This window comes from Salvelinus sp. IW2-2015, linkage group LG23 (genome assembly GCF_002910315.2).
Source record: "Salvelinus sp. IW2-2015 linkage group LG23, ASM291031v2, whole genome shotgun sequence".
Lineage (NCBI taxonomy): Eukaryota > Metazoa > Chordata > Actinopteri > Salmoniformes > Salmonidae > Salvelinus > Salvelinus sp. IW2-2015.
Genome location: NC_036863.1, coordinates 41,239,438 through 41,264,663, shown reverse-complemented (window position 1 = coordinate 41,264,663; position 25,226 = coordinate 41,239,438). Strand labels below are relative to the sequence as shown.

Here is a 25,226-nt window from a genome sequence, read left to right as displayed (position 1 = left end):
TACTGAATGGTGCTGACCGAGGCCAGGGGATGTGGTGGATGTGGTGGGTGGTGTACATGAAGAGCAAAGCTATGAGAGCGTAGGCCCACTTTAGTGTGTTTCCGTGTGCATAGGAGGGACCACAGTACATCTTAACATGAACATCATGTTTCTCTGTTTGTTGCATAGTGTAGAGTGGGCCATCTCATGATCTTCGAATAAGGGGAGTGATTTCAATCCAGTCTGCTCCTGTCTTGCCAGCAGTGGTCCAGTCACAGACAAAGCAGGTCCACACCAGACTTCTCTCTGTCCTTCTGATGGTTCTCCTGGTCTTTATAAACCAGAATCTGGACAACTAGTGTCAGCTCGAACCCCTTTTAAGCCTCCGTGTCCTTTATTCTCACTGATTAAGAGTCCACGTTGAAGCCAGGCAATTGCTGGCTGTCGTTATCAGCAGTAGTAACAGTAGAGAGAGCAGGACCATCAGTGCTGTAGGACTGTAATATCTGACAAATCCCTATAAGAGCCTAAAGAACCATCTTGACTAATCTGGCCTGGAGGTAGAGTGCCTTCCCACCAGTCCCTGCACATCGGTGGGCTGCCGCAAGGCAAAGAAAAGCCTTTGGTCCCTTCAAATTGTGGTCTTTGTGAATAYTGCAGTGACTTGAGTTTCTCATGGCCTCAGGGCTGCAGACACAACTGCTCCTCGCTTTTTTTCATGAAGCTATTCATATTCAGATGAGTGAATCGAGATGAATCACTTAGCCATCCTCCCAACCGGAWGCCCACATATACCATATTAGAAGCCCAAATACATTATACTATGTTAAAAGTGCCACTGTGARGCCTCTGTTTTCAGAAAACATGTCTTGCAATGGATTTAAATGGATCTACAGTACACTTATTCCACGAAGGAATGCAATTCTCACCTGAAAAACGGGTAAATGGGCATATTGGAAATGAATATGAATTAAAACCAATTAACTAGCTTCTGTTTCAAAGAACTCAATTCTACATTAGAGAAACAACCATGCTAAACCATAACGGATATACGGCAGTGATGATTCCTTGATTACTTGGAATAGTACAGTATGCACGCACCAAAAAGAGACGTTAGACATCAGACAGGACTTGGGTAGATTAGCAGAATTTTTAACATCCCCAGCAATATTGCCATATTTGGTTTATTGAAAAGCCTGAAAGTCACCTTTGCTTATTTCTCTTTGACATTCCCCCGTGCATAGCAGTGCTATTTTGCAGTCTCGCCCAAGGCTAAATTCTCATTGCCCTTGAGGCATGCCATGTAGAATTCATAAARMGGCCATGGGGCTCTCTGGACCTAAGTCAGCCCCAGCCAGCCCCCATCTCCGGATAGGACAGCCATAAATCATTGAGTGGCTGTGGCTCTAGGGCCGGGCCAGAGACGAGGAGCTGAGCAAGTCCATTTGTCCTTCCTGATCACATTCAGGCCTGTTCTCTCTCTCTCAAATCAAATGATATTGGTCACATACACATGGTTAGCAGATGTTAATGCGAGTGTAGCGAAATGCTTGTGCTTCTGGTTCCGACAGTGCAGTAATATCTAACAAGTAATCTAACAATTCCCCAACAACTACCTAATACACACAAATCTATAAAGGGTGAATGAGAATATGTACATATAAATATATGGATGAGCGATGGCCGAGCGGCATAGGAAAGGTGCAATAGATGGTATAAAATACAGTATATACATATATGAATAATGTAAGATATGTAAACATTATTAAAGTGGCATTATTTAAAGTGGCATTGTTTAAAGTGACTAGTGATCCATTTGTTAAAGTGGCCAGTGATTGGGTCTCCATGTAGGCAGCTGCCTCTCTGAGTTAGTGATTGCTGTTTAACAGTCTGGTGGGCTTGAGATAGAAGCTGTTCTTCAGTCTCTCGGTTYCAGCTTTCATGCACCTGTACTGACCTCGCCTTCTGGATGGTAGCGGTGTGAACAGGCAGTGGCTCGGGTKGTTGTTGTCTTTGATGATCTTTTTTAGCCTTCCTGTGACATCGGGTGCTATAGGTGTCATGGAGGTCAGGTAGTTTGCGTTGTGAAGACCGCACCACCCTCTGGAGAGACTTGCGGCTGAGGGTGGAGCAGTTGCTGTACCAGGCTGTGATACAGCCCGACAGGATGCTCTCGATTGTGGATCTGTAAAGGTTAGTCAGGGTTTTGGGTGACAGGATAGCGCCTCAGGAGGCTGAAGAAACGTGAGGCGCTGTCGCTGTCCATTTCAGTTTGTCGTTGATGTGTACGCCGAGGAACTTAAAACTTTCCACTTTCTCCACTGCTGTCCCTTCAATGTGGATAAGGGGGTGCTCCGTCTGCTGTTTCCTGAAGTCCACGATCATCTCCTTTGTGTTGTTGACGTTGAGTGAGAGGGTGTTTTCCTGACACCACATTCCAAGTGCACTCACCTCCTCCCTGTAGGCTGTCTCGTCGTTGTTGGTAATCAAGCCCACTACTGTCGTGTCGTCTGCAAACTTGATGATTGAGTTGGAGGCGTGCATGGCCACGCAGTCGTGGGTGAACAGGGARTACAGGAGGGGGCTGAGCACGCACCCTTGTGGGGCCCCAGTGTTGAGGTGGAGATGTTGTTTCCTACCTTCACCACCTGGGGGTKGCCTGTCAGAAAGTCCAGGACCCAATTGCACAGGGCCGGGTTGAGGCCCAAGGCCTCCGGCTTGATGATGAGCTTGGAGGGTACTATGGTGTTGAATGCTGAGCTGTAGTCAATGAACATCATTCTTACATAGGTAATCCTCTTGTCCAGATGGGATAGGGCAGTGAGCTGTGAGCAGGACCTGTTAGGGCGGTATGCAAATTGAAGTGGGTCTAGGGTGGCCGATAAGGTGGAGGTGATATGATCCTTGACTAGTCTCTCAAAGCACTTCATGATGACAGAAGTGAGTGCTACCGGGCAGTAGTCATTTTGTTCAGTTATCTTTGCCTTCTTTGGGTACAGGAACAATGGTGGCCATCTTGAAGCATGTGGGGACAGCAGGCTGGGATCGGGAGTAATTGAATATGTCCGTAAACATATTGAGTCGCTCTGCTGACTCAATAGCACCACACAGTCAACATGCTCTACAACACCTGCTTGACAGCTAACTTAGGGCAGTATCTTTCCCTGTTCTGGTAAATAAAGGCCAAGCCTTGCAGGGTATTTTTTTCTCCAAACACTGTGTCTGGTATTAACATGGTCTGGCAGGTTCTGTCAGGAGAGGCCATTGTTAGTCTTCCACCCTGCTGTTGTGACAACGACATTGGCGCTTGTGGGGGCATTTTCCAGGCCTCTGGCTGCCCACCGTCTGGAACATAAAGACCCACCGACCAACCACTCTGTCTGGGTGCGGTTTCATGTTCCTACCTGCAGCTACTCTTCTGCTCCATGGCACACACAGCACAGATGGCCCATGTCCTGATCGTAACATTTGGGCCAGTTTCAAAGGATAAAGTAGAGCAATCATAGTGAGTGTGAGCCTGAAGGGGAGGCATGTCTAAAATGTGAGCCTTTACAGGAAACTGGGCGTATATCGCATTTCACTACTTCCCAGTAGGAACGTTAAAAAAACGTTTAAAAAAAATCTAAATGCATTTTTTGGGGGGTTTCAGAAATGCCTTCTTGAACATGTGAACTTACATGTGCCTTAATAACAAACTCATACGTAATCTGTGAATATAAATCAAATGTGAAATCTCAACTGTTTAGAAAATAGAGAATCTTGCCTAGCCATGATTGGTTGAGATAATGAGGGGGCTGGGACATTCACGAGAAAGAGAGTCCATTCTGTCACTCGAGGCTTCTCTGTCAAATGGCTTGTCCTGCACTTTGCTACCATGGAATATTTGAAAAGGCCCGTTGGATTTACTAATAATTTCGTTCATGATAACATGCAAAGTGTAGATACAGTGGTGTCCTGAATACAGCTACTGGTATTGACACAGCTCTATCTTCTGTGGCGAAAGCAATCTGGAGTGGTAGAAGCGTGGGAAGGATTATTTTCAGTTTCAGTCTGCTATGAATCATCATAATCCATACATTGGTAAGCATATACAGTTAGAATGCTAAAATAGCTACATGCGTTATTGTCTCAACTGTATCAAAAAGTAATTTTCATTGCGATTGTTAGCTATATAGCTAGCTAGCTACACAGTTCCATACAGGTACCGTTATAGCAAATATATTTATAACTAACCCAATATAGTTAATCTGTGTCGTTTACAGTGGGAAGAAATTAAGCATAGTGGGCAGAACAAGCAAGGAGGTGGGCAAAGCCAAGCACGAACTAGTGAGATCCTATTGGCGCTTTAAAGCATATATTTGCATATTTCCATTCGGGAATGCCTCCTCTGTGAAGTGGACAAACTTAGTTCGACCTTGCACTCCTTCTAAACTACGCAATAAAAAAAAAAACTGTGGCAAAGCATCAAGTCTATAAAACTCAGTGCACTGTGTTCGTAACAGTTTTTAGTTTTGGGAACGGAGAAATGTATCGAGATCAGATGTTTCCTCGATGACAAAATTAGCAGAATGTCGGCCCAGTTTCACCTACTGTAGTTCCATCCTGTCCCACTACCCACGACTGGACTTCCTCTCACTACCATATTTGGTGGTGAGAAAACGCTCTAAACGGATGTTTCAGCTTTATAGCCCCATGTGACGTGTCTGGGTTACCCCTTCTGTCTGTGGTTATTTTTATTTATTTCACCTTTATGTAACCAGGTAGGCTAGTTGAGAACAAGTTCTCATTTACAACTGCGACCTGGCCAAGATAAAGCAAAGCAGTTTGACAAATACAACAACACAGAGTTACACATGGAATAAACAAACATACAGTCAATAATACAGTACGAAAAAGTCTATATACAGTGTGTGCAAATGAGGTGAGATAAGGGAGGTAAGGCAATAAATAGGCCGTGGTGGCGAAGTAATTACAATATAGCAATTAAACACGGGAATGGTAGATGTGCAGAAGATGAATGTGCAAGTAGAGATACTGGGGTGCAAAGGAGAAAGACAAATAAATGAATACAGTATGGGGATGAGGTAGTTGGATGGGCTATTTACAGATGGGGCTATGTACAGGTGCAGTGATCTGTGAGCTGCTCTGACAGTTGGTGCTTAAAGCTAGTGAGGGAGATATGTGTCCAGCTTCAGTGATTTTTGCAGTTCGTTCCAGTCATTGGCAGCAGAGAACTGGAGGAAAGGCAGCCAAAGGAGGAATTGGCTTTGGGGGTGACCAGAGAGATATACCTGATGTAGCGCGTGCTACGGGTGGGTGCTGCTATGGTGACCAGTGAGCTGAGATAAGGCGGGGCTTTACCTAGCAAAGACTTGTAGATGACCTGGAGCTAGTGGGTTTGGCGATGAGTATGAAGCGAGGGCCAGCCCTCGAGAGCATACAGGTCACAGGTAAAAACTTGCTTGCTTAGTCCCGCAACGTGCCACTGTTTACAGATGGCTTGTTGCGGGACGAAGCCAGTTGCATTCTGCTGTTAATGTTGATTGCTGATGTGCTAAGGCATGCATGGCGATAATATTTTTCATGTTTGCCAGTTTGTCATGTTTAAGTAGCTAGCTACCAAAAATAGCCACTGTGGTGCGAATGCTAATCGATCAGCAAGCTAATCAAACCCTCATGTTACGTTATAGGGACACATGCTAAGTTGGCTAGCTAGCTAGCCACAATGATATGATAGCTAAAAAGCTAGCTAGCTATTGGAGTATAGATTTTAAGGTTGTTTTTTTGCATGTCCAACTAGCTGGCTAGCTAGATTAAAACCATTTACATCTAGCCAGCTGGTAATTACGAAGTGAAATGTTTGCTAAATCTAGCTAGTTATCTTGTGCCTGCATTGCCATTGTTGGGCTGGAAGCAGGTTAAGTGTGTACAGTGCATTGTAGTACAGCTGTAGCAGTCAACAGGCAATAACAAACTATAGGACATTAATTAATTCATGTTTTAACATATTTTTCTRGAATTTTCCTTTCAGCATGAACCTGCTCTCCGTCACCAGTACAAGGAGATGATCGAGGGTGAACAAGCAACACTTCAGGTATTTTATCTTTGTACTTATTGCCTGGACTTGGGGGTCAATTAATGTTATTGCTGGTATGTGAGGTTTTAATGTCTTGTCTATTTTAGTCTGCTTTCCGCCTTTACAGCTTGAATTGTCTGGAGCCTGGTGTTGTTGTGGCCAAGGAGCTTTCACTCAGATGGATCCAGGTCAGCTGCTGTGCAATGTTGACTTCCTTCCAGAGATGTGAAAGCATCCCCCGGACTGGACAAAGCAAACATATATTTTTGAGAAGATCAGGACTTTTGCAATGAAAAGGCTATGGACATGACATGTCTTGCTCCGAAGAGTAGGACAGAACTACGCTTTCAGGCACATGACCTGAACATGACCTGAATGACCTGAACCAAAGTTACTCAAAGGATCTTATGATATAGGGTCTAGATATTGTTTTTACTTAAGCCTTTATGCGTTTTTGTTTGTTTCTAATTGTAGGCTACTACCTTTAGCACTTAAGTTAACGAAGTATTTTATTATTGAACTCTTTTCTTCGTTTCTTTTTAAAGCTCTATCTCACTGCTTTATCACATGGCCACATTCACGTGTTCCAATGTGAATCCTTTAAGAGATGGGTGGGTCTAAGGCTCTAGAGGGTGTGAATGAGTAAATAAAGAACAGGACTGTAGCTGTTCAATGCGAAAGGTTATCTTTATTATACAACAACAGGCAATGTAATACTGTAAATGGTTTGCCTAATGGGGTAACTTTCTGAGATAAATGTTCAGAGAATCCATTTTGGCAATTTGGTGAAAGTATTCATTTTCCAAATATGTTTCCCAAGGATTAATGTAGAGTAAGTGTGAAAATGGCACAATGTTAGCGTTCCTTTTTCTCCTAAATGGGATTAYACRTTCATCAACTTTTAAAGCGGCGTTACTTCCCCATGTTTCCTGCAACCACAGTGTATGATATGCCATTTTGAAGCTCTGAGTCTGTACTTTTATCCAACGTTCAAAACACCGTTTCAAATGTCGGAACATAAGACTGAAAAGAGACGGTGGGTCACAGATGTTGTTATTCTTTCCAATGAATATGGGAGATGGAGACCAATGAATGAATCGTGACTCGGTTACAAGATCCCTGCTGAGATCCCGCTGTGAGACAAAGATCCATGTGACGGTCGGATGCCACCCCATATAGTGCCTTTCTGCCAGGTCACCCCAAGGCCCTGTCCTATTACAACCTGCTCCTCAGAACCACACGTGACATCAGGGCTGCTGTGATGGGACTGCAGGGAACAGGGTTTCCGTTCCTAGGGAACAGTAAAGTCATTTTTTCTCTCCCTTTTCTCCTCATCCCTCTCTATCCCCCACTCTAAAAGGGACTGCATCTGTGCACTGTGAACCAGGAAATAGATGCCCATGTAAATAAAAATACTGAGATATCTGAGATCGGTGATATTGATATGTGATAGAAGGAATCGCTGCACATGGTGAGGGCGTTGCTATTTCCACCTTCCACGTGTAAAGACATCGATTTTCAAATTGTATCTTGTTTTCATTATCTCTGACGACATGAGAGCATGCAGGGTGCACTTTAAAGCCAGCTAACGTAAACAAAGACATACTGTACCATGTCCACTACAAAAGAGCAGAAATAAACAGCAACCACGTGTATTTGTATCTTTTCAGTATATCTTGTTTAACATGGCAGAAAGCACCACAATATTTATGCACTTTTCTGCACAACGCATGATTTGGGCATCATGATGTCCCAACAAAAATCATCTCACTTTTTGTATTTAAGCCTACATTTGAGATTTTTCCTCATTTCCTTTTATTTATTTTTAAAAATATATTTCCSCCCACAATTTTGTGTTATCTAATTGGTAGTTACAGTCTTGTCTCATCGCTGMAACTCCCGTACAGACTCGGGAGAGGAGAAGGTCGAGAGCCGTGCATCCTCCGAAACACAACCCAGCCAATCCGCACTGCTTCTTGACACAATGCCAGCCGCCCGGGTTAAGTCAGAGGAAACACTGTGCACCTGGCGACCATGTCAGCATGCACTGCGCCCGGCCTGCCACAGGAGTCGCTAGTGCGCAAAGGGACAAGGACATCCCTGCCGACCAAATCCTCCCTAACCCRGACAACGCTGGGCCAATTGTGCACCGCCCCATGGGTCTCCTGGTCAYGGCCGGCTGCGACAGAGCCTGGACTCGAACGCAGAATTTCTAGTGGCACATCTAGCACTGCAATGCAGTGCCTTAGACCACTGCGCCACTCGGGAGGCCTAGATTTGTCCTAATTTCCGACAGTGTGCAGGTCTTCATCTCTTCTAGAAACCACCACAAACCAGAAACAACTAACACATCATCCTATGAAGTGGGTAAAGAAAGACAGAGCCATTCAGTCGTGCGGTTTAAAATGGAAAGTGATGGGCTGCAAGTCACCCTCCCTCCAGAGGCATCAGGAGATGAAAAAGCTAAAAGTCCAATTTCAACATCAGGTAATGCCTCTATTTTGGTGTGCTGTGTGTCTTAAGGAGATATTTATAGCTTCTACTGCAACGTGGATYTTAGCAATATAATCAGGCTAGTTTCGACCAATTTTAGAGGCTAAAAAGACTATAATGGGATAAAAAAAAAAGATTTAAGGAAGAAAAACGTTAATGAGAGTTGAGACATTTAAATGGTGGAGATCCATGCAACTSAAATCTTGGTCACACTTGGATAACACATTCAAATCAAATCACATTTTATTTGTCACATACGCTGAATAGAATCTTACAGTGAAATGCTTACTAACAAGCCCTTAACCAACAATGCAGTTCTAAGTAAAAAATAGATAAGTAAAAAACTCTAAATAAAATGAACAAATAATTAAAGAGCAGTAGTAAAATAACAATAACGAGGGTGTATAGGGTGTACCGGTACAGAGTCAACGTACGGAGGGGCACCGGTTAGTTGAAGAAATTGAGGTAATATATACATGGAGGTAGAGTTAAAGTGACTATGCATAGATAATAAACAGAGAGTAGCAGCAGTGTAAAGGGGGGGGGGGGGGGGAAATGAAAATAGTCTGGGTAGCCATTTGATTAGCTGTTCAGTCTTATGGCTTGGGGGTAGAAGCTGTTAAGAAGTCTTTTGGGCCTAGACTTGGCGCTCTGGTAACACTTGCTGTGCAGTAGCAGAGAGAACAGTCTATGACTAGGGTGGCTAGAGTCTTTGACCATTTTTAGGGTCTTCCTCTGACACCGCCTGGTATAGAGGTCCTGGATGGCAGGAAGCTTGGCCCCAGTGATGTACTGGGCCGTACGCACTACCCTCTAAACATTCAATCATTTGAACATCSCACAACTTGTAATAGATTCAAAGAGTAAGCCTTCCCTCATGGCTGGAGTCCCCTCTTTCRGGAACAGGTGTGGTTGTCAATTATTACACCTCGCACCGCCTTGTCATAGATCCTCCCTCTGCTTTTAATCATGTCACATCTGTCCCAGGGCAACACACTGCTAAAAAGCTGATTTCCCATAGGAGGAACACTGCCTTTGGCAGCTGCTCMMCAGTCACAGACACAGTAGCACAAATACTCGGATGTGGGCAGGAGGCTCAGTGTTGGAGCAGCACCCTGCATTCACCAATCTGCCTCACTAACAAGCTATTGAATGGTTGGAACTCGCACTGGGCCATGAGGGCTATATGAATTTCTACTAATCCTCTTATCAGGGAAATTTTGTTGACCACATACAAAACAAAACAAACATGTTTATTCTAACACACACAGGATAGGTGCAGTGAAATGCACCTATCCGGTGCATTTCACTGCACCATTTCATACAGCCATCCGGTGTATGTTCACTGCACCTATCCGGTGTATGCTCTGTACTACTATTGGGTCAGCTATAGTAGTACAATGCCCCTGGAGCAAATTATGCTTAAGTGCCTTGCTCGAGGGCATGTCGACAGATTTTTCACCTTGAGGCTCAGGAATTCGAGCTAGTGACCTTTCGGTTGGCCCAATGCTCTAACCGCTAGGCTACCTTCTGCCCCTACAACTGACAACTCAAAAAGAGCCAAGAGATACACAGCTAAGATTCTGTAACAACAATAGTGTTACTTTCAGCCCCAAGGACAGCACTCATAGGGCTCAGCCAGTCTATGGTTGAGTTCCTGCCCGACTACATTGCAGACTTCTGCCAGATCTTACAATGCCGGGATCTATTCGGACAGGAACTTGTCCATTCAGCACCATAGACAGTGCTAACGCGTCTCATCCAGTGTAGCCCATTCAGCACCATGGACAGGGCTAACACGACTCAGCCGGTGTAGCCCATTCAGCCCCATGGACAGTGCTAACGCAACTCTGCCAGTGTRGCCCATTCAGYACCATGGACAGTGCTGACGCGACTCAGCCATTGTCACCCATTCAGCACCATGGACAGGGCAGATGACTTTGAGAGAGAGTGAGCGCAGAGAGTGCTGGCTGCTGTAGAGAGGCCAGGCTCATTGAGGCGTGGGCCGTGGTGGATAAAGTAGTTAGCTGTCATACTTTAGTAAAAGTAAAGATACCTTAATAGAAAATGACTCAAGCAAAAGTCACCCAGTAAATGTATGGAGGAAAAAATTMTATATTTTCTTTAAGAATGTAGTGGAGCAAAAGTAAAATCTGTCAAAAAAATATAAGTATTAAAGTAGAGATACCTCAGAAAACTACTTAAGTAGTACTAGTTACTTTACACCACTGGGCGTGGGGAAGGTGGGCAGCTGGCCAAGATAAGTGCAACATGGTGGATCAACTTGTATGACACTTAATGCACCAACTCCAGGGCTCGCCATCTCTCATGTGCCAAACAACCCTGTTGGATAATTAAGTTAAGCAACACCTTTACAACAAGCTGCTAAACGAAATAATAAAGATAAAAATATGTCAATTCGTAAATGTAAATGTAAATGTAAATGTCAATTCGATGGCTACAACAGCAAATGGACATAACCTTCCAACAATCCCAAATCACTAGCCTTTAGCACTGCATGCTAACTAAGTACCATAATGGGCCACAGCTGGGGGGGGGTAATTTCATTTGAGTAATAATCTAGCAGTCAGTTGGGTTCAGCTAATTTACTCTAGGAAGGGTTCCAGCTCTTCACTTTCTCATAAGCCAAGCTTTTTTTGTCTGTCCTCAACTGATCAAACCAAATGATCCTTTAGCTTGACATTTAACTTTTTGTTCCACAAATCGCTTGGCAAAGAGGGATTGTTTGCACATGTCACTATGTCCAATAATCCCAACATTTATCTCTGTCCCAACTCCCCTGCTCCCTAAGGGCTAAACAGCTCCATTACACACGAGTTGGATTTTTAATAGCACAAAATCTGTATTTTTTCTCTCTCCATGCAACAGTATTATGGGTACATCAGGTCTACGCAATACGTTGTCATGACTGTSCAGTTCTAACAAACTGTGTAAATGATGAGTAAAGAAATTAACACAGCAGACCAGAAAAGCGTCAAGCTGCAGCTGCACGTTTAAAGTGGTTTGAACTCACCTCCCGGACAATCACTGGTGTGGCTGATTAGCTCACCTAAGTAAAGTATCTTCAAAAGCTAATTTAAGGAGGACCATTATACTACTCTGCTCAAACCATCGTATTATGCTACTCTCATCACCCCACTGGGAACCATCGACACGCCTGGCTAGCCTATCTTCAMACAAGCATCTTCAAGAAGGAAATGGGAGGAAAATAAACTCTGTAGTTCTGACTACACGACAAGTCACCGGATACCGGACGACTACAGAGAAGAACAACAGTAGAAGACTTGTTGGACCCTGTCCCCCGAGAGAGATCCGGGGAACAAAAGCATTTCACGGAAATACATTCATGATTTCTTACTCAAAGCGGGCGGCGGTTCGTGTGCAAAGTATATGGTTAGTGTCAGTGAGAGCAGTTTCTGAGAGTACCAATGTTAAGTGTCCATGTAGCCTTCTCTCCCTCCCGCTTCATGTCTTTTGTAACAAGCAGCCACGTTGTTGTCATTCTGCTAGGGACCTGTTTTTMACGTRTTAAGTGTATAGGTTTATTATTTAATTAGCTAGTAAATAAAACATTTAACTCATTTGTGTAGTACTGAATAATAAGTAAGGCTCTGTTTTTTTTAAGATAAAAGGAGGTTACGACTGTTCAGACTGATGATATGATACGAGGTTACGATTAATAAGTTGACTGTTTATAGATGTGATAGGTAAAGACATTTTAGAGTTTAATTCAGGAGATGGTAACTCTTTAAAGAACCGCTCTCGTGGTGCCCCAGATGCTAATGGTTACATGATTCATTTAATCGGTCAACAATTAAACATAGTTAGGTAATTAGATAAATAACAGTCTTCAGATTGATGTTAAAGTCAAGTCATGACATATTGGTGCCCCATGTGAGGCATCTAAGACAAAATTAGGCCCTACTGTTGAATTCAGTCTACAGGAACTGTGTAGCAATTTACATTATACCCAAAAGAGCAGTAGGCAKGATTGTCATTGAGTGGTGTGTGCTTCCTGCACATGCAACCCAGTTAGCAGGGAGAGATTGACTCCGGTGTTGTATACCTGACAAAGGGTCAGATCGTGTAGGGTGAATTATTAATTTCCAGAGCTAAGACATACRGGTCAGCCGATTAAATTTGAGAAGATATATTTGTTTGGTTATTGTCTCTCTGTCTCTCGCGCTKAGTAACGGCTAGATTTGCATTAGAAGCTAAGCTAACAAACAGAGAAAAGTCATTCTCCTTTGTTTACAGCGGAAAATCCCACGCATTGGTTGACGGAAGTCCCGCCTTTGCTGGAATCCCGGGTGATTTCAGCTTTCAGGGGTAAGGGACCCCTTGTGGTGAAGAATCAGCAGCAATTTTTCAGAATCTGCAGCAATCCAATGTGAGGGCAAAATGTCTTCTCACATCTATAACCACTGGTTAAACTTTACACTATCCAACCAATCTCTACTGATTGGATATCGTTGTCTCATTCGATTTATCAAGGAAGTTAAATTGCCAAACAAACCTTTTTACCAGGTTGCTAATTCGGATAAGGACCAAATTAATTTGTTCCAACCAATGAGGCATTTTAAACTAGTCAATCTTAACCTAGATACAGCGACGCTTTCAGGTTAATTAAAGTTTAATTCCCAGATAGCAAGCTATCAGAGGGGGTGCMCCCCCATTCCCCTGCTCCGTGAACCCACAGACAGATTGATCGCTGACCTCAGCAGCGACGCAAACCCAAACTATGCAGAATGGCTGAGAATGTTAGATCCCAATGCCACAAGCGACAGATGCCCTCCAAAATAACACTCCCTCCAGTGAGAGGGTGCGTCATCGGGGATAGGAGCGGTGAGAGATGAAGCACAACAATGGTATCTACCATGATACCAATAACCACCGCGGTCAAAATAACTATAAAGAACGTCACCAGCGAAGCGAATACCGATACAATCAACCTGGTCGCTACGTTCCTGCACCCAACCCACACAAGAGTAACAAAGGGTTCAATGACAATCAAAACGTAAACCGATGCTCTCTAGAAGTTATGCTAAGAGAAGTACAAAAGCGCCCAAAATTTGAGAAAGAGGAAAAAGATAAGTCACCATGACTAGGCGTGGAATTTGCCAGGAGAATAAGTCAGCCCAAATTAACACTATTAGCGAGGACATTAACGATCAAATTACCCCCGTTCTCACTCTAAACCCTATCCACTCTAAACCCTATCCACTCTAAACCCTATCCACTCTAAACCCTATCCACTCTAAACCCTATCCACTCTAAACCCTATCCACTCTAAACCCTATCCACTCTAAACCCTATCGATCAAGAAACAAGCCCACGGACTTTGACTATAGACCCAAATACAAATGTTGTGACGCACAAGGTAAACCACATCACAGTAGCCAATTACACTCAAACTCTGATAAGTCGATGTGTTTTCACCATGAACACGAATGACACGTCACGCCGTTGCGAACAATCACTACACTTTGTGGGGAATATGAGCGCAAAACGCAACTCTGAAAGTCGCTACCTGGAAACAGTCCTGGAAGACTGCTTAATAAACTGTGATGCGCTAATTGATTCAGGCTCTACAATAATCGCTCGTCTCTCAAACATTGTTCAATGATCTCAAAAGRGCTGTGTTCCCAGCTAAACGTTGGTTAAAAACGGAACGATGCGACACTCAACTTCGAGGTTTCACTCAGACTACCTCGCCTCTCCCAACGCGACTCGTGCTGGAACAACACTTCCAAATCATATGGCTTGTTCATCCTGTGCATGTTGCTAAATTGTAYGTTTCGCAATTGTCTGTTGCTGAATTGTAATTACTTCGCCACTATTGGCCTATTTATTGCCTTACCTCCTTACTTCATTTGCACACACTGTACACCGRTTTTTCTATTGTGTTATTGACTGTACGTTTCTTTGTCCCATGTGTAACTCTGTGTCGYTGTTTTTGTCGCACTGCTTCGCTTTATCTTGGCCAGGTCGCAGTTGTAAATGAGAACTTGTTTTCAACTGGCCTACCTGGTTAAATAAAGGTGAAATAAATCWAATAAAATACCAGCCTCGAAACTGAACACCTGCTACTCRGGACACACTGATGGATTGGAAAAACAACCAATTGTGGTCACAAGTAACCATGCCATTCTCCACTGACCACACTGTCTTCTCCTAACGYTGGCTGCAACACAGTCATCCATGAGGAGTATCTGTTGACAGGATCCCTTGGGAAAAAGACGTTTCGATACCGCTCAAGCAGATATTACGATATCTCGTCACATTCAATCAGAAAACCTGATAGACTATTATCTTCATGATTTTCAGCCAGCAGTCTCTGTGAGTGAGCAACAGAAAGCGGGGGGGGGGGGCCGCACGAGGCCGCCCGATCAGGAAACAAATCAAGTTGTAAACTTCCCCACGAGAACAGTGATGGGCGGACGAGCCCCTCGACGGGGATAACCTTTGAATACATCTTGAGATATCACTGAGGTGTCCCACACTGGTCGTAAAAGAAGTCCAGTGGACTTTCCACCCCCCCAAAAAATAAATCATTCCTTGCCATGCGTAGTCTCAACTACAATGCAACTAGTAAAATTCTCTAATCATGTGTTCCGGTAGGATAACATTACGGAATAAATCGGTAGGATAGCTGGTCCCCTTTGGGTACCAGTACCAATGCCATCAACAGTCAGTCCAGCCTCAGTCAGTAAGAAGGTTAGAGACCTAACAAGTCGAATTGCCCTTGATAACAGCGACAGATGAGTTAGTAGTCACTCAGATTGCAACACGTAAAAGGGAATCTCCAAAACAGTCTTCTGATGGTTAACACACATGCCGCTAATAAAAAGAACCCTCCATTCAGGAGGAAAGTTATTAGAAGTCATGAACCATGATCACACCGCATACGACTGGTTCAGTGCTAGTAGAGTACTTCCGTCGTGAGGTTAGCTCCTCCGTGGATAACATGGCTATGAAAGTCATACCTATCGCCACTACAATGGTGTAAGACACATTGACTTGTAGTAAAACCACTACAGGGCCCCTTGGCATATGGCTTGAGGTCGGCACCGATTCCTACTGACACAAGGACATTGACATGGAAATGATCTGATGACGTCAGACTCAATCTGCCCAGGTTGCAGCCTACCGGTGTACTTGGTTTTCTTGCGCTGGCCATGTGTGTTTGTGCGAGCATAAACGCACATGCACAACGGAACATTTAATGAGGATTTATACTAGGATCACTTAAGAGTCCAAGCAAAATACCAGCCTTGGTAAAGTTGAAAATAAACCCTGAAGCCCTTTGGCTCTACAGCTACATTAGTCATCCGTTTCGCACCAGAGGTCCATAGGTCACCCCTKTAGACTTTCCGAAGCTAGTGCATTACAGCTGTAGCCTTATCATGTAGTTAGCTACTTAGGATAGTTCCCTAAACAACACACTGCTAWGTAGGATCGCCCTAGATATGACATTTGACAAAATGGCATGATAGAGTAATTTGCCAACACCGTAGAAGTATATAGAATAGAGTCCAATTAGATGATTAAGGTGTGGTAACTATATTTTGTATATTTTTTTGTTTGTGCTTTTATTCTTTTCTTTGACACTTAAGAAGTGATACCGCCACAAACAAGTTCCCATACAACCATCACTTAGGGCAACAACGCCGCTCATTTGGGGAAGAAATGTAATGATGTATTAAATGAGCGTTGTGCGTTATTAATGTCTGTCTAAGTTACTTCCTAGATCCACCAGCCTGGACAACCGGACGACGGGTCTGGAACGACGATCGACAACCAGGACATCCCATGGCCATTCTTGTTGGGGTCTGCAGCTTGTGAAATCTTACCAGGTTAAACCACCAGAGAGAGACTGTCACGATGATTCACAAACCAGGACATCCCGTGGTCATTCTTGTGGATGAGTTACAGAATCCTTCCAAGATTGAATCCACCAGAGRGGGACTGTCCACGAGAATCCAAATAGGTCGGATCAGGTTTGCAATGAATAACTTCACTCAGACCCTCTCGCACGCGCAGAGGGGGGGAGGAAAGAACTAGACGGGATTAAAAACTCATGGCCTGTCATAAATCAAGGGGAGAAGATTCAGGTCTCCCTATCCAATATTCAGCAAAGGAATGTCCTTTGTTTCCAAGATAATTTTCCAGCCCGAAACTCTAACACTTTCAAAAGTGAATACTGGAACAATATGTCTAACTGTCACACCCTGATCTGGTTCACCTGTCTTTGTGCTCGTCTCCACCCCCTCCACATGTCGCCCATCTTTRCCATTATCCCCAGTGTAATTATACCCGTGTTCTCTGTTGCCAGTTAGTTTTGTTTCGTCAAGCATACCAGTGTTYTTTTCCCGTGCTCCTGTCTGTCTCTAGTTCCTGATTTCTAGCTTTCCCGGTTTTGACCATTCTGCCTGCCCTGACMCTGAGCCTGCCTGTCGTTCCGCACCTTGCCATGCCACCCTGGATTACTGACCTCTGCCTGCCCATGACCTGTCATTTGCCTGCCCGCCTGTTCGAGTAATAAACTTTTGTTACTTTGAAACTGTCTGCATCTGGGTATCTCCTGAGCCTTGACACTAACATAGAATGTGGGGAATGGTCAGAGGTGATCTATAGAACACCTATGTCATTTTGTTTGTTATTTTGTGATGTCATGAAAAATGTTATGAAGGAAATACTGTAACTTGGAAAGTGTAATATGCAGCTTTTCAGTAGGAAGTTCCAATCACACCCAAATGGCCATCGTACTCCTTTCATTCATCATGCTCATCCTGACAGAGAGGGCTCTGAGCCCGACTGCTGCTTCATCAGCCAAGGGGATACCAGGTGGCAACTCTTTGCTCTGTGACTAACCACAGCCTACTGTATGTCAGCAAATGAATCACCCAACCCTTCGCTGGGAATAATCAATACACTCCTCACACACAAACTCAGATGAGGCCTCCACTCAGACAGCACCACTGCACACACACCCGCTACAACACAACACACCCGCTTACACACACACACACCCGCCACACACACACACACACACACACACACACACACACACACACACAACACACACACACACACACACACACACACCAACACACACACACACACACACACACACACACCACACCACACACACACACCCTCCATCAGTCCAGCAGTCCTCGCCTGCAGACCCTTGTGGATCCAACCCTAGACTCTGTGGCTGTGTGACTAATGGCTTACAATGGGGAAACCCGCCTGTGGCGCCTAAACTGCAGCAAGTTAAGTACAGGAGGAAAGACGAGACATGCTGCATATCATATATTCTGTTACTTGCATTCATCCTATCATCCAGTGCTCTCTCTCTCTGAGAGGGGGATAACTTGAAGCCAATAGCTTATAGCTCAACACAGTGCTGCTCCTGCACCTCCTGAACGCTATCACATCCATGACCAATTGGATTAGATGTTGTTGTTGGTTATTTAGTTACGGCAGAAACCCTTTCCATGAGGGACAACAATGACGAGAGGCTAAATTGCTATGGAGGCCATCATGCTATATTAGACACAGCTTTGATCGAGCACTAATCATGAATTGACATGATTCCCTTCTTCCTCAGAATGAAGCTATGACGTTTTGTTGAATAACCTGGGAATGTAATCTATAAGGGAGTTTTACGATCTCTCTCAAGCTCATACCATCTCTGKCTCTTTATAGGTAACAAATAAACAATACAAGGCAATAAGCAATAAGCCAAAAAAGGATCTATACAAATGCTGTTTCAAATAGTCTGAATTTCATTAATCCACTGCAGAGTCCTTAACACACACTGTTCATAGTCTACAGTGACAATGCTGGCGTTGACTCGAAAATCAACAGTATAAYTGTAAACAGCAGTGTTGTAGAAACAAACACGCAGTACCCCTGGGGAACAAGCTACTCTTACCCTTTACCACCATCTGGGTCAGCTATGTTTGGGCTCGGACTCAAACAGGGACATATTACACCTGACTTAAAGGCTTMTTTAGAAAATTGCACACACTCCGCTATTGTTTTGCCAAGCTTCTGGTATCCTAGTGTTGAACAGATAGGGTGACATTGCAAAYGTGCACTGTGAAAGTCAAATGGTTCAAATGGAATTAATAATTCATTTAGACGAAATAGTTTAATGAGCCAGAGCATTTCACAGCGTGACGTACTGCCGTTACAATCTCTGCCCTCTGCTGTTTTAATGAGCAAACACCGGTGTTATTTCTCCCCTGCCAATCCAGATGCATGATGGTAAATACTTTTCTGGCACAAATCATAGATATCATGAGAAATAGGTGCCATATGTCTTTTTCTATGGAAATTGACACACATTTGATCAATTAACAGTCTTTCTAAGTACCTTAATTAGTCCTCCGAATCTCCAGCAAGGAGCATTTTCAGGATTCTGTTTCCACACAGTGAACCTCAGGATATCAGCTCATTCCAAGCCTTGGTTCAAAACTATGGATGGGACACTTTGATGGAGATGAGAGTCACACAAAATCAGAACTCATGAGGGGACACATTGGCTCGCTGCTCTGTGTCCCCACATCTATACCCCACACAGTCAGAGCCGCCCTAACCTTTTGGGGGCACTAAGTGAAATTTGAGTGGAGAGAAGAAATTGACGTTTTAGAGTTCATTTTCTGCAATTCTACACATTTTCCCATGGGGCGCAGAGAAAATGTTGCAGTTTTAAAACACATTTCCTGCAATTCTGCACATTTTGCCATAGGGTGGATATAAATGTTTTAATATATGATATCTGAGTGAGAGTCACTAACAAAATCAATGGGGGTAAAAAAAAATGTTAGCTGACATGGGCTAATTGATTGACTGTCAATGACTGATATAACAAGAGAAAAACTGTTGATGCACAAACACATTTCGAAATCGCATCTGTGCATTCTACTATTCTAAATCTCAACAGTCAGTTGAGACCCCGACTGAGTTCACACATTAAAAAAAACTTTWAAAAAACATTATTCCGTTTTTGGAAATTGATGCGGCCCGCGGGTCGCCGGTTGCCCATCCTCTTCATAAAAAAGGGGACCCTCATCCTCTACCCTAACCGCACAGTACTACAGACAGTGCTCTTAGCCCCCCTCCCCCCCATCCCGTTCTCACTATGTGTAGCTGCAGGTAGTCTCCCAGTCCGCTGGTGCTCTCCACTCGGACCAAGATGGCGTCTTTCTGCTGAGTACTGAAGCCCACAGCTAGCCGGTCTGCTCTGGTGCTCGGCCGCTCGTTGGGGGCCCAGGTGTACGTGATGAGGGCCCCTCCTCTCCCAAAGATATATGTGGTCCCAGCTGAGGGAAAAATGRAGACAAACAAAAGTATTAGTAAGAGACTGAGGGAAAGGGAGAGGAAATTGAGAGAGAGGGAGAAGGGGGAGACATTATTAAAGAGATAAGGTGTTAGAGAGTGTTCCATCACTTTCAGAATCTTGTATATATTTTTTTTGTTCCCAGCAGACCTTGCTATCTTTACTGAGATTGTTCCTCAGTACCACTCATGCCAAATTTAGATGCCTATTTTCTTGCCAAGTACATGACTGTGACAGCTCATTCCCTAACACAACCTATTATTCTCTCAGCAGAAACAACATGTCATAGCAAACATTATTCCCGTAAGTTATGCCACACTGTCAGTTTTCAAGTTCACAGCGGAGTATGAACACTAAAACAGACACCGCCTATAATTACACAAATCTCACCGAATTTTCGAATGCACTTGTGATTTGATTGTGCTGATAATGTCCTGTTTGAACACTAYCGCACAGAACTTGCACCACACCTGCAGTACCACTACCATGAGAGGTCGTGAGTTGAGCTGTCATTGATTAGTGTAACTGCTCTCGTTGGTGGTAGAAGGAAGAGTGGACCAAGGCGCAGCGTGGTAGGCATACATCATCTTTTTATTGAAGACACCAAAACAAAATAACAAAGACAAAAAAACWAAAGCGAACAGTTCTGTCAGGCACAGACACTAAACAGAAAACAAGATCCCACAAAACCCAAAATGACAACTTATATATGATCCCCAATCAGAGACAACGAGAGACAACGATAGACAGCTGCCTCTGATTGGGAACCACACTCGGCCAAAAACAAAGAAATAGAAAACATAGACTTTCYCACCCGAGTCACACCCTGACCTAACMAAACATWGAGAATAATAAGGATCTCTAAGGTCAGGGCGTGACAATTAGATTGTGCATTAGATTGTGTAAACCTGCCAGTACTGCAGAGTGGTTGAGGTGCCACTATGTCTAAACATGCCAGCAGAACTGTAAACACAAGACTATCGGGTTGCAGTACGCTGCAGTAGTATGCCTTGCCCTGCCCAGGGAGTTAACACTTTGCATTTGGGGGGTTTCTGTAACTAATCAGAACATCTGCCATATTATTTTAACTTGATCTCCCACTTCCCTGTAAGGTGGAACTGAGAAGAATATAATMTTTCATAGAAATCTATTCATATAACCTGAGATTAATAATTTATGTAAACGTATGGGAGTTCACTATGAATCACACTGAATACCAATGTCAAGCTATGAATCACTTAATGAGTCACATACGTACAATCAGCTTCACATTTATAACAACAAGCTAATCTCAGTTTATCCACTGTTGACCAAACATAACCTGGTTATCATATCATCCAAATATTTTCTACGGTTTCAATTAGCTTGATCAGAAGGTTGACAAGTCATATCTCAGGTATGAGKGATTATTCCACCTCCAGGGCACCGGAGGTTGGCAGGTCTGTGCCCCCTGTCGTCCTGGCGCCTGTGGGCCTCTACATGAGATAAGAGAGGAGATGAGGGGAATGATCTGGCAACCAGTCTCACAGGCAGAGCAGCTTTTGGATGGCAGCACACCTGCTCTCCTGGAACCTGATAAGTTGTTGCCAGTACTGCATGTGATGAAACAGTGACAACCACAGCTCACATGGCACACCGGGCTCACCCATTAAGTCACAGTGGGCAGGGGTGACGATGACCTCTCTTAGGAAGGGCATGATGGTCTTGCCTATATTCTAGTTTTGTAACCCTGGATGGGTTGGAAAATTGGGTGGGTTGATGGGTTAAAAAAAAAAATCCAGTGTGAAATGACTTGCATTATACTTGTACACGAGAGTATATCACACAACAAATATGGTGAGCAATAAGAAAATTGCATTCAGGTTGTACATTTTTCCAATATGAGCTGTAGTGGTGGTTGAATGATTTGCAGTTTCACGTGAGTACTTTCAATGATCTAACCTCATTCTGGGTCGTGGTTTTGTCTTAGATCAGGGATGGGCAACTTTGATGGGGATGGTGGCCATAAAAAATTGGAACTCATCATGAGGGGCTGCAGTGGCTCGTGGGTCTGCATACCCACATCCATACACCCTGCAATTTTGCACATTACATTACGCCATGGGGCGTAGAGAACATGTTGCCATTTTAAAGTAAGTTTGCTGCAATTCTACACATTTTGCTATGGAGCAGAGGGAAGATTTAGCAATTTTATAACTCATTTCATGCAATTTTACTCATTTTGTCATGGGGAAGGGAGAAAAAATGTGAAGTTTTAGAGCAAATGTCCTGCAATTCTACACATTTTGCCATACGGTGGAGACAAATGTTTGCAGTTTTTAATATGATAACTAAATCTACTTTATAATGATGCCGGAGGAGATGGMTGCCGTTTTACGGTCCCCTAACCAATTGTGCTATTGTGTGTATATTTTTTTKGCGTTATTTGTAACTTATTTTGTACATAATGTTTCTGCCACTGTCTCTTATGACCGAAAAGAGCGTCTAGATATYTGGACAGCGATTACTCACCTCGTACTGGACCAAGATTTTTTCTTTAACGAGTCGGACGCGAAGGATTTACTTCAGACACCCGATAAGGCCCTCATCCCCGTCATTCGCAGGAGAAAGAGACAGAGATATCGGGGACGAAGGTCGGGTGCCTTGTAAGAATCCGACGGCGAGTGGGTAATCTGGCTTTACCATCGGTCCTATTAGCCAATGTACAATCATTGGATAATAAAATAGACAAACTACGATCACGTATAATCCTACCAACGGGACATTAAAAACTGTCATGTTTCACCGAGTCGTGTCTGACCGACGACATGAATTACATACAGCTGGCGGGTTTTACGCTGTATCGGCATTTGGTAAGACAAGGGGTGACACTCTATGTATATTTGCAAACAACAGCTGTTGCACGAAATCGAATGAAGTCTCGAGGTTTTGCTCGCCTGAGGTAGAGTATCTCCTGATAAGCTGTCGACCACACTATTTCCCAAGAGAGTTTTAATCTATATTCTTTGTAGCTGTCTATTTACCACCACAAACCGATGCTGGCACTAAGACCGCACTCAATGAGCTGTATAAGGCCATAAGCAAACAAGAAAACGCTCATCCAGAGGCGGCGCTCCTAGTGGCCRGGGACTTTAATGCAGGGAAACTTAAATCCGTTTTACCTCATTTCTACCCGCATGTTAAATGTGCAACCAGAGGGGGAAAAAAAACTCTAGATCACATTTACTCCACACACAGAGATGCGTACAAAGCACCCACCATTTGGCAAATCTGATCATAATTCTATCCTCCTGATTCCTGCTTACAAGCAAAAACTAAAGCAGGAAGCACCAGTGACTCGGTCAATAAAAAGTGGTCAGATGAAGCAGATGCTAAGCTACAGGACTGTTTTTCTAGCACAGAATGGAATATGTTCCGGGATTCTTTCGATGGCATTGAGGAGTACATCACATCAGTCACTGGCTTCATCAATAAGTGCATTGATGACGTCATCCCCACAGTGACCGTACGTACATACCCCAACCAGAAGCCATGGATAACAGGCAACATCCACACTGAGCTAAAGGGTAGAGCTGCCGCTTTCAAGGAGCGTGACTCTAACCTGCTATAATCTCCGATGAAGCATCAAACAGGCAAAGCGTCAATACAGGACTAAGATTGAATCGTACCACACCGGCTCCGACGCTTGTCGGATGTGGCAGGGCTTGCAAATTATTACAGACTACAAAGGGTAGCACAGCCGCGAGCTGGCCAGTGACACGAGCCTACCAGACGAGCTAAATTTCTTCTATGCTTGCTTCGAGGCAAGCAACGGTGAAACATGCATGAGAGCATCAGGTGTTCCGGACGACTGTGTGTTCACGCTCTCCGTAGCCGATGCGAGTAAGACCTTTAAACAGGCCGCAGGGCCAGACGGATTACCAGGATGTGTACTCCGAGCATGGGCTGACCAACAGGCAAGTGTCTTCACTGACATTTTCAACCTGTCCCTGACTGAGTCTGTAATACCAACATGTTTCAAGCAGACCACCATTGTCCCTGTGCCCAAGAACACTAAGGTAACCTGCCTAAATGACTACCGACCGTAGCACTCACGTCTTTAGCCATGAATTGCTTTTAAAGGCTGGTCATGGCTCACATCAACACCATTATCCCGGAAACCATAGACCCACTCTAATTTGCATACCGCCCCAACAAATCAAATCAAATGTTATTGGTCACATACACATGGTTAGCAGATGTCATTGTGACTGTAGTGAAATGCTTGTGCTTCTAGTTCCGACAGTGCAGTAATATCTAACAGTAATCTAAGAATTCCACAACAACTACCTAATACACACAAATCTAAGTAAAGGGATGGAATAAGAATATATACATACAAATATATGGATGAGTGATGACCGAGCAGCATAGGCAAGGTGCAATAGATGGTATAAAATACAGTATATACATATGAGATGAGTAATGCAAGATATATAAACATTATTAAAGTGGCATTATTAAAGTGACTAGTGATCCATTTATTAAAGTGGCCAATGATTTAAAGTCTGTATGTAGGCAACAACCTCTCTGTGTTCGTGACGGCTAACACAGAGAGAGCCACAGATGATCCACGGATCCACAGATGATGCAATCTCTATTGCACTCCACATTGCTCTTTCCCACCTGGACAAAAGGAACACCTATGTGAGAATGACTACAGCTCAGTGCTGAACACCATAGCGCCCTCAAAGCTCATCACTAAGCTAAGGACCCTGGGACTAAACACCTCCCTCTGCAACTGGATCCTGGACTTCCTGACGGGACGCCCCTAGGTGGTAAGGGTAGGTAACAACACATCCGCCACACTGATCCTCAAAACGGGGGCCCCTCAGAGGTGCGTGCTCAGTCCCCTCCTGTACCCCCTGTTCACTTATGACTGCATGGGCAGGCACGACTCCAACACCATCATTAAGTTTGCCGATGACACAACAATGGTAGGCCTGATCACCGACAACGATGAGACAGCCTATAGGAAGGAGGTCAGAGACCTGGTCATGTGGTGCCAGGACAGCAACCACTCCCTCAGCGTGATCAAGACAAAGGAGATGATTGTGTACTACAGGAAAAGGAGTACCGATCACACCCCCATTCTCACCGACGGGGCTGGGGTGGAGCAGGTTGAGAGCTCCTTGGTGTCCACCTCACCAACAAACAATCATGGTCCAAACACACCAAGACAGTCGTGAAGAGGGCACGACAAAGACTATTCCCCCTCAGGAGACTTAAAAGATTTGGCATGGGTCCTCAGATCYTCAAAACGTT

At 44.1% G+C, this 25,226-nt stretch overlaps 1 protein-coding gene across 5 annotated transcripts in view; it reads right to left on the bottom strand.

Moving 5' to 3' along the window:
- The window catches only part of LOC111951074 (neurexin-1-beta-like), a 146,156-nt gene that overhangs the window by 20,971 nt on the left and 99,959 nt on the right, over positions 1 to 25,226 (bottom strand). For all 5 annotated transcript variants that reach the window (XM_023969072.3, XM_023969071.3, XM_023969074.3 and 2 more), the window contains one exon: positions 19,724 to 19,905. In XM_023969072.3, coding sequence (XP_023824840.1) covers positions 19,724 to 19,905 — 182 coding nt within the window. The remainder of the gene's footprint in view (positions 1 to 19,723; positions 19,906 to 25,226) is intronic.